Source organism: Pocillopora verrucosa, chromosome 14, assembly GCF_036669915.1.
Source record: "Pocillopora verrucosa isolate sample1 chromosome 14, ASM3666991v2, whole genome shotgun sequence".
Lineage (NCBI taxonomy): Eukaryota > Metazoa > Cnidaria > Anthozoa > Scleractinia > Pocilloporidae > Pocillopora > Pocillopora verrucosa.
Genome location: NC_089325.1, coordinates 633,560 through 642,925, shown reverse-complemented (window position 1 = coordinate 642,925; position 9,366 = coordinate 633,560). Strand labels below are relative to the sequence as shown.

At 37.8% G+C, this 9,366-nt stretch overlaps 2 protein-coding genes across 2 annotated transcripts; one reads left to right on the top strand and one right to left on the bottom strand.

The window, feature by feature from the left end:
* The first annotated feature begins 1,577 nt into the window (after positions 1 to 1,577).
* On the top strand, positions 1,578 to 8,909 carry LOC131785712 (protein YIPF6). The gene is made up of 6 exons (XM_059102646.2): positions 1,578 to 1,737; positions 1,874 to 1,952; positions 2,088 to 2,130; positions 3,269 to 3,397; positions 4,308 to 4,465; positions 7,954 to 8,909. Exons 1-6 carry the CDS (start codon positions 1,609 to 1,611, stop codon positions 8,067 to 8,069), a joined length of 654 nt encoding a protein of 217 aa, XP_058958629.1. The 5' UTR covers positions 1,578 to 1,608; the 3' UTR covers positions 8,070 to 8,909.
* LOC131785711 (coadhesin-like) lies at positions 5,628 to 7,133 on the bottom strand. Its single transcript, XM_059102645.2, has one exon. The coding sequence runs from the start codon at positions 7,027 to 7,029 to the stop codon at positions 6,175 to 6,177; it is 855 nt and encodes a 284-aa protein (XP_058958628.2). The 5' UTR covers positions 7,030 to 7,133; the 3' UTR covers positions 5,628 to 6,174.
* Positions 8,910 to 9,366: the final 457 nt, after the last annotated feature.

Sequence of the window (9,366 nt, the reverse complement as noted above, 5' to 3'; positions counted from 1 at the left end):
CCTTCGTGAGGTATATATGCGTTGAACTAATCGGCACTGATTCTCGATGTTTGTTGTGTTACAAGAATCTTTCCAGCATATTTCTATTCTAGACCTAAAGAGCACTATCTTTTCCTTGCTGGTCGCAGTAGTATTCGTTCTTCAGAGTAACGAAGAAACCTGCTTGGGGCAAGTACTGTTTAATTGCACTCTTATTGTTCTTTCTCCGCACGGTAATTTCGATTCTCAAACCTGAACAGATTTTTTAAATGGCCACCGCGCTGCTGTTCATGTTCTGAAGCAGAAAATAAATGTAAGAATATTCTCCTGGGTAGTTGTACCCAAACGATTGTTCTTCCCAGGTATATTTTATACTGTAGGAAAATTGCGAATGCTCTCAACTAAGTTTTGCGTTGAGTAGGACTTAGAGCCGCCGCAGTTACTCACTCAGGTTCGATCAGTCGTTATAGCCGCTGTAGTAAGAGAGACATTCATCAAATGTTTAGAGCAGAGCGATATGGAAGCTTCTAAGAAAACTTCGTCCTAGAATTAACTTGCGCAGGGGCCCATTAACCAGCCCTTCCATCTTCCATACTTACCCTCTGAGTCAACTTTATCCCGTATCTTTTTATTTTTAGAAGCACCTCCTACGGGGTTTTTCGCGGGTGTTTGCATAATAGCCAAACATAAGAGAGTTGTGGTCCTCCATTGTTTACGTCACATGCGGGCCGCACAAAAGTATTACAATTATGCGAACGTCAGCGTGTTTTCGCGGGAAATTAAAGAACTCCCCATATATCTCAGTTCTAAAAATAGAAAGATACGGGACAAGGTTGAGTCAAGGGTACATTGGTATGGAGGCTCCGGGTTATGGGCTCCTGACTTACGCCTGTGGAATAAATCAGGATTAAAAAATGTGTTTATTGGTTGATTCAATATCAAATTCTCAGAACTAAGATAAGAATTATATGGATGACAGTAAGGAGAATTACAAATGAGATATGAGGAATGATTGAGTTTAAAAAGTGATACATTTCTTTCATCACCAACCGTAAGGCTGAGTTTTTGGTCTCTTTATTCAGAGATGTATGTAAATACGTAACTGAGTTATTTGGTAACGATAATCACCAGCTTTTGCATCAAATGTTTAAACGCAGTACATCAAACTTGAAATGGAATTAAATTGTATTATTGAAGCAATCGGTGGGGCTGTTCGGTTTGTTTTTGGAATATTGATTGTTAACAGCTTTGATTTATTGTAGCACCATTCGGGCATTACAAACCCATTCTGCATGACAGGAACATTAAATGATTAACCCATGAATAACACCTACTGACGTGGTGAAACACTTGCGTTCATGGACAGCAGCCGAGGCAATGCATCATGCAGTGCGTTGGATTCAAGTAATATGAAATATCGGCACGTTCTATTTTCTCTGTAGCCAAAAGCCATTTTGTAGCAAAGGATTTATAAGCTTTTGTCTGGTTTAACCCTACTCCTTCGCGGGCTGGCTGAAGACAACACGACCTCCTCCTCAAATGCAGAATAATCTTAATAAATTTCTCACATTTTCACAACGCCCGCGATGTCACGGTCAGCGACTTTCCAGCTTAAAGCAGAAATTCAAAATGGCGTCGGATCCTGGTTTTGTCCCGACGGCTGTGAATGTGGAAATTGAAGGCGATATAACTGTGCCTGGTGCCCCAGAGGAAGACGAAGAACCTAGCACTCTAGATGAACCTGTTTCTGTTACTTTAGTGAGTTTGATTTCAAACAGTTTCATTCGTATTTGGTGTCGAAAATTCTAGTTGTAGCGTGTTTCTAGTTCGATTGTTGAGGTTGGCTCTGAATGAAATAACTTTTTTCGTTTCTGATTTCCTCTTTTCGATATAGAAGCGAGATTTGACCGCAGTTGGCAAGAAATTCCTTCATGTACTAGTTCCAAGACAAAGTAAAAGCCTCCTGCGTGATTGTAAGATGTACTTTATATATGGCTGTCACGTATGAATGATCCGATCGTAATATCACTTAGCATTAAGACTGTCTAATATTTTGCGACGCTCATTAAAGGCTGACTGGTAATCACTGGTTATTCCTCTATTTTCAGGGGATCTATGGGGTCCTTTAATTCTCTGTGTTCTTCTGGCGATGTAAGTAATTTATGCACTCGAAGACAATTTTTTATCTAAGTTTACCTTTTGTCTTAAATTGCATTTAATTTATCTTTGCAACTAGCGGTTAAAGTGTTTGTAAAGGTCCTTTTTATCATTCTTTTTTAAGAAAGAAGATTTAAACGCTACGAACTTAAATCATAGCTCAAAAGCTAAATATGAACTTATATATCTGATTAATCCAGTCCTTTTAGCTACATGTGCATGTTTGTATGTGGTAATATGATATAAGCATACTTGCAACAACTTGAAGTAACCATGGAGGCTACCTGACGTGTATTTTTCCTCTCAATAGAGGTGTATAGATTTCTTGTTGTTATGCAGTTACCATAATTTAACTCTAGAGTCAAATATAATCTTGACATTATTTTTTGGTTCTTTATTTAAAGCCATACTTGTTGAGTAGGTTTTTACCATGCATTGTGAGGCACATACAATGAATGAAATGGAAATTTGAGTTTGTTCTTATATGCTTGGTTAGGTTGCTGTAGTTCTGTGTACTCAGCTTAATGATTAACCCTTTGACTCCCAAGACCTTATAAGTAATTCTCCTTACTGTCTGCCAAAGGATTCCCATTATGTTCAGTTTGGAGAATATGGTGTCAGATTGACTAGTAATCCCATGATTGACATATTATTCCTTATTCTCATCACTTATCTGGTTGATATTGCATTGATATTGTAAGGAGAAATTCTGTCTTGGTCACTCATGGGAGTTAAAGGGTTGAGGAGGTAAATGTCTAAGGGCCTATTTACACGGTACGACTTTGTCGCATGCGACAAGCTTACGACAGGCTTACGACACGAATTGTTTCGTGTAAATCAAACCTACAACTCGCTTACGACTCTTAAGTCATGTCGTAGGCCTGTCGTAAGCTTGTCGCATGCGACAAAGTCGTGCCGTGTAAATAGGCCTTAAAGAAAATTTGGTGCTGTGTTGGTGGCAGGAGTTGGGGGTGAGGGTATAACAAGGAAATCTGGTTTTATTAAAGGAGTTGATGATGTAAAGTGGCCACTGTTGAGAGTTTCTAAAGCTTGTATTTCAAGCATTGCTGGTTAACATACATTGAAAGTGTTTCATTTCTGCTGTTTACTATTTTCATGTAATTTCCATTAGGATGCTGCAAGGCCATACTGTGGTTGACAGTTACAGTGATGGAGGACCTCAGTTTGCTGAGGTGTTTGTGGTGGTCTGGGTTGGAGCTCTGGTTGTTACAGTTAATTCCAAGTTACTTGGTGGAACAATGTAAGTACAAGCTAGTCCAGCCTCTTGAGATAAAAGATTGAAAATCGAAGTGCAACCTGGGTTGAAATTCATATTTAGATAGAAAGGCATTCTCTGGGTAAAAGTTATTTCATTGAATAAAGTACTTCAGCTCTCAAGCTTAAAACTTTGAAAACTGTTATAGAAGTCTTTGGACCAAACACTGGAATAAAAAAAGTTTGAAACAGGAAGTGACTTTATATATAAAGATGAATTATAACCCTGGCCACTATCCTGTTTTTATTTTAGGTTATTGATAATCTCAGTGCATTAAAAGAAATGTTCATTTGTCTGATTAAGTTTATTAACCTTAACTTGTTTCTAAATGAAGCAAAGCAGATACAGCAAAACCTCTCCACTACTAAAACTTTAGGAACAGTGAAAGTGGCCCTTTTTTTGTCCATGGATAATAGAATATTTCAGATTAAAAAAATAATTCAAGCAAAGCAAAAATTCTGATAATAGACTAGTAGAAAGGAACACATTCTACTTTAAAAAAATTTATGCGCGTCTACCAGTCTGTGGAATGTCTGCTTTAAGTCAGGCTTTTCATCTGTTTGAATGAACTTTAAATATTTTTGCCAAGCTGTTCATCAACCAGTGATCAACTGGAAATTAGGGAGAGGATAGTTTGGATGTTAAGGCATAATCTAATTACTATTATGTATTGTGCCAGGTAGCTTTATGGTCACTTTGTTGCTGAAGGAGTGATAATTGAGAAATTCCCTTATAAATTAAGTAACCCTTGAAATATCATTTGTGCCTTTAAAATAATGATTTTAAAAAAAGTAAGAACATGCATTCTCATCCACAGAATTTCCCACACTTTCTAATAGAATTTTATCAGAAGCAATGTCAACAATATTAATTTTCTTTTTTCCTATCTTTTCAGATCCTTTTTCCAGAGTGTTTGTGTTCTAGGATATTGTATTCTCCCATTGGATATAGCATTGACTGTGTGTCGGTTGATTTTATTCACTAAGCAGACACTGGCTTTATTTGCTGTTCGATTTATTGTTGTCATATTAGGATTTGCTTGGTCGACATTTGGTGAGTGAGGTGTTGTTATTTTACATGATTTTTCCTTTCTGTAGCTTTGTTATACATTGCCAGTCAACATGTTTCAACCCTTTTTACCCTAAAATCAGTATGCCAGTTTTCCATACTGTTCTGTATACATTTCCTTTGGTGCTTACAAGGAGATTTTGTCTAGCAATCAAGAGCTTCTTTAGTTTGGAAGCATTTTCTTTATTCTCATGACTGAAATGTTTGATGTAGGGGTAATATAATTGGGAGAAATTGCATGCTTATCACTAATAGAGTTAATATATCACTAAAACATTGTGCAGTCTTTGGACAAAAAAAAGAAGGTGATGCCCAAGTCAATGGTGGTGTTTGAATTTGTAATGTGTTATAAGTTGTTCACAGATGCATGAAATAATTGCAAATGTTGTTTATATGTGTACTTAGATGTAATTAGACCATCCCTTTAAAATGTTTCATTTCTCATAGCCTTCCCTCTCAAAAAAGTGATTTGATTGCTGGCCAAGAATTGAATATAAACAAACAAAACAAGAAAAGAAAAAAAAAATGGAAGAAAAAGGAATGAAAATGCCAGGGAAGCCTAAATCCAGGAAAAATCCTGGATGCTAAGTAAGAAGGCCAGGCTGTACTTTCTCATGTGCATGCTGATGTTTTCCAACCCAAATGTTTTTTAACTATCAAATGTTTTTATGACTACTGAATCAGACATGAATGAGTTTTTTTGGCAAAATAAAACCTTAATGTGTTTTTTTAATATGTAAAACAGGGAATGTAAATTTAGAATAACTTTTATTATTTTTCACCTCTTCAAAAAAAAAACCCAAAAAAATACAAATAGGGTCGTTTTAGCACATGGTCAGGAAACAAAACATTTTGTTGCCTATGTGGGCTGATAAAAAATTGCTCCACCACTTGATGGAATTTTTACTTTGGGGAAAGTAAGCTATCTAGCAATCATAAGGGAACACATTTTCTTTGCATGTCTGTATAAAGTAACATCTCTAATGGCGGCCAATGTTCTTTGGCAAGAAGGTCAGCTATTTAACAAGGATTTTTGAAACAACAACTTTGTTCTTTCTCTGTGTTCACTGTATTAACTTCACTTTTTTTATTGTTTTGGTTCTAAATATATATATATATATTCTTTTTTTATTGTTTTGGTTCTAAATATATATATATATATATTTTTTTTTTCTTTTGTTTTTGTTCTCTTCTTCTTTTTCCTATCCCTAGTTATTTTCCCTATACTCTGTGAGATATGAAAGATTTTTCCTGATCGAATCACAATTTCAAAGCAAAACTCTAACGATTCGAGTCCGTACCAAAATTCTCTGATAAATATTTATAACCCTCCCGTTCCTTGATAAACATTCATTTTACTAAGTATTAATAACAGCCCTATTTCTGCATAAATTTTATAGAATTTAATTTTGTTTTTCCCCTTTTGCTACTCTGCATCGCTTTGCAAACTGGTCATTCGAATATCAATCTGTCAATACGAGTAAGAATTGTGAACATCTCTTTTGACTCAGAGAGGTGTTCTACATCCTTGATATTTGCTTATTGTAGCGTGTCATTTGCCAACACGCTAATATTGTCACGAGATGTTCCTCTCAGAACAGTACTACTTAAAAAATCAATCATTAGTAATTTTTCTAATTTACCTGTAGACATAAGTAAATTACAGTCGTGTTACTGATTTTGTCCTTGTGATATTAAGCCGGCGCCTGTCGATCAGGTTGTGGTGCGAGTTGATCGCCTCGTTGTGTTTCTTCTGGTTTTTGAATCGCTGGACACGCTCCCTCATCGCAGGCAATGTATTCGCTGGAGGGTTCATCGCAGGATTTTCCGCCATCGCTTGGCCTTGGATTTGTACATGTCCTCGTTCTGATCCTAGTTCCTTTGCCACACGTTACGGAACATGGTCCGTATTCGGTCCACTCCGTGTAACCACCATCAACAGGACACGGACCGCCGCATTGGGTATATTCCTCTGCTGGATCCGTGCAAGGTTTTCCACCTTTGCTCGGCGGCGGGTTTGAACATGTCCTCCTTCTGGTCTTAACTCCCTCTCCACACGTTACAGAGCACGGCCCGTACTCACTCCACTGCGTGTAACCGCCATCAATAGGACACTCATGAGTATTACAGGGTTGTTCTTGCCGCGATGGTCCCTCACAAGGCTTCCCTTCGAAAACCGCTGGTGGATTGTTGCATTGCCTAGTTCTAAATTGCTTTCCTCCGCCACACGATCTGTCGCATGCCGAAAAGCTGCTCCACTCGCTGAATTTTCCGTCGATGGGACATATTTTCAAGAAGCAAGGCTTTTTGTCATTGTTTGGGCCGAAACGATAACAGTCTTTGCCGTATCTCCCAGGCGGTGGTTGTGCACAGTTTCGATATCGTGTTTGAAATCCCTCCCCGCAGTCTTTCGAGCAGTTACTCCACACAGACCACTCCGTATAGCCACCATCAATGGTGGCTTTAAGAAACGAGTAATATCCTCCGAACGCTACACAGCACAGAACTACTGAAAGCCCAAGCGTAGGCAGAAACCTTCTAGAACACATGATCGTGTAATGTTTTGATTTTACGCTCTATTTCCGAACAAAACCTTTCATAATAACAACTTTCGAGTCTTCGAAACTAGTGTAAAGCTAAACAACCGTGTCATTGTCAGGTTCCGTATTGTTATTGGTGAAAAATATGCATTATTCACACGTGGCAGGCGACATCTTGTTTTGCATAAATTTCTCTTTCAAGTTTCTCATCGTTAAAGAGTCGCAATTTTAGCTTCGGTGCGACATATTTTCTTTTCGACTATCACAATTTAGAGTCTGGAGGACCTAATGCGGAAGAATAAGTACGAAACGATATGTCTTATATCAACTCTTAGCGGCGTTGAATATAAAGTAAACACGTTGTCAGATTCCTTTCGAATATTACAGTGTTGCTTAGAATCCTACAAGTCAAATAAACTGGAATAGAAAATCAATCGCGTCTCACAGCGTGAAGAGGATCAGAAATCGTAAGCAGCGTGAAGTCCGCTTTCTACAGACTTTATTTTTTTTTCTTTCCATAGGTCTCGTTTACGCTTAATTTATAATTTTTGTAGTTTCAGTGTTTTTTTAAATGTTGACACAGTATTTGCTCTGGCGTTTTTGCCTTTCGGCGAACGAGTAATTATGCGTGGAAGGGAGGTTAGCCAGAACTCAAGGCTTTCCAGTGTTGTAAACGAGCAAGATCAAGAACATGCAATAGAAAGTTCTCAAACTCAAGTACAATACTTTTGCTGGGGTCAGACGTCAAGAGTTTTTCTTCGAAAGAATCGAGCCTTTTATTTTATTTTTGTTTTTCTTTTGATAAGGTATTGATTAACTATCGTATCCCCCAAAGCGATCGCAGTTTCTCATGTGCTATATGTAAACTCCCTGTAGAAACTTAAAATTCTATTCTCCCCTTCACTGATTTACATATTTCTTTTTCCTTTATAGCTTCTGTGAAGTTCCTTGGTGATAGCCAGCCGGCAAACAGGAAAGCTCTCACAGTTTATCCTATATTCTTGTTTTACTTTGTCATCAGTTGGATGATTATTTCTCATTCGGGCTGAATACACGAAGCTAAATGCCTTTTGACAAGTAGGCAAACATCTTTACAGTCGAAGGTAGAAAGAGAACTTCCGGTTCACAAAAGTAAGGGTTTTGTCGAGGACTGTCATGTAGGCAACGAGTATTTCATGACAGGAGCAAACGAAATCGAGAAAGAAAAGCTGTGCAAAGTTGTGCAAAGTTGTGCAAAGCCGGTTTTATTATGTCTCTGGTTATTTAGAGAGAAGCGAGTCTTTTTCTTTTAGTTTCTTCACCACTATTGGTCACCAGTTGTTGTAATAGTCGTGCGGGTTGTCATGCAATCGTAATACTGCGTGACGAACCACCGTCACGCTTACCCAAAGAAGTACAGTAGTTTTGTTTATAATCCTCTCGGTCAGAAACTCGTCTAATATTTTCCCTCTCCATTCAATAACGTATTTTTGTCTCAAAAATCAGCCTGATGAATCGTCGTGCTAGAGTTCTTTTATGAAGGAGAAAAAGTACTCCCAGTGAATTTGAAGTCTATACCCTTTTTTGTCATTTTTACAGACAAAGTGTTAGCGATCGGACTTGTCTGTATTCTTAGGCACATTGACAAGGCCTATAAAACATTAAAGAATTCAGAACGTTTAAAAAAATCAAGCAAACGAAACAAAATGAAAAGAAAAACACAAAACATGTCATGAAATAATTAATCAACTGAGCCAGCCAAACGTTACGAAACTGTTGGAAGTTGTTTCACGAACAAGAATATTATGACAATCGATGGGTGGAGGTTATTACCGACTTTAAAAGTACGACTATTTAAGTTAAAGCTTTATGTAGTGCATAACTGAAATAAAAGCACTTTTATATTGTTATTCTTAATTATCAGTTATTTCGAATGGGCGTGATAAATAGCCGCCAGTTAGAAAGTGAGTCCAGGCTTCTTTTTTTTTCTCTTTTTCCTCGAGAACAACCGAAGACAGGCTTCGGGCAAAGCGAAAATCGAGGTTCTTCCCCCCCCCCACCCCACCCCCCTAGAAATACCTTTAAGATTAGTTTAGGGGCGGGGCAGGTGAAGGATTGCCTCAAGACTGGCACAAAGCAGTCACTTGTGTGGACAGGTTTATTCATTAAATGTGGATAAGCCTTTTCTAAACGTTCCCATAATGTCGCTTTAATTCGTCTCCAAGAGAAGTGACTGTGAGGCCTGAAAGTTGTAAGTTCAATAATGGAATCGACCGCAATAGGCGGTCAATTCTTTAATCTCTGTTGGATTAGGTATTATTGGTTTTGGGAAGACAACACGAAAAATGAAGGGAAAGAGGAAAGGTA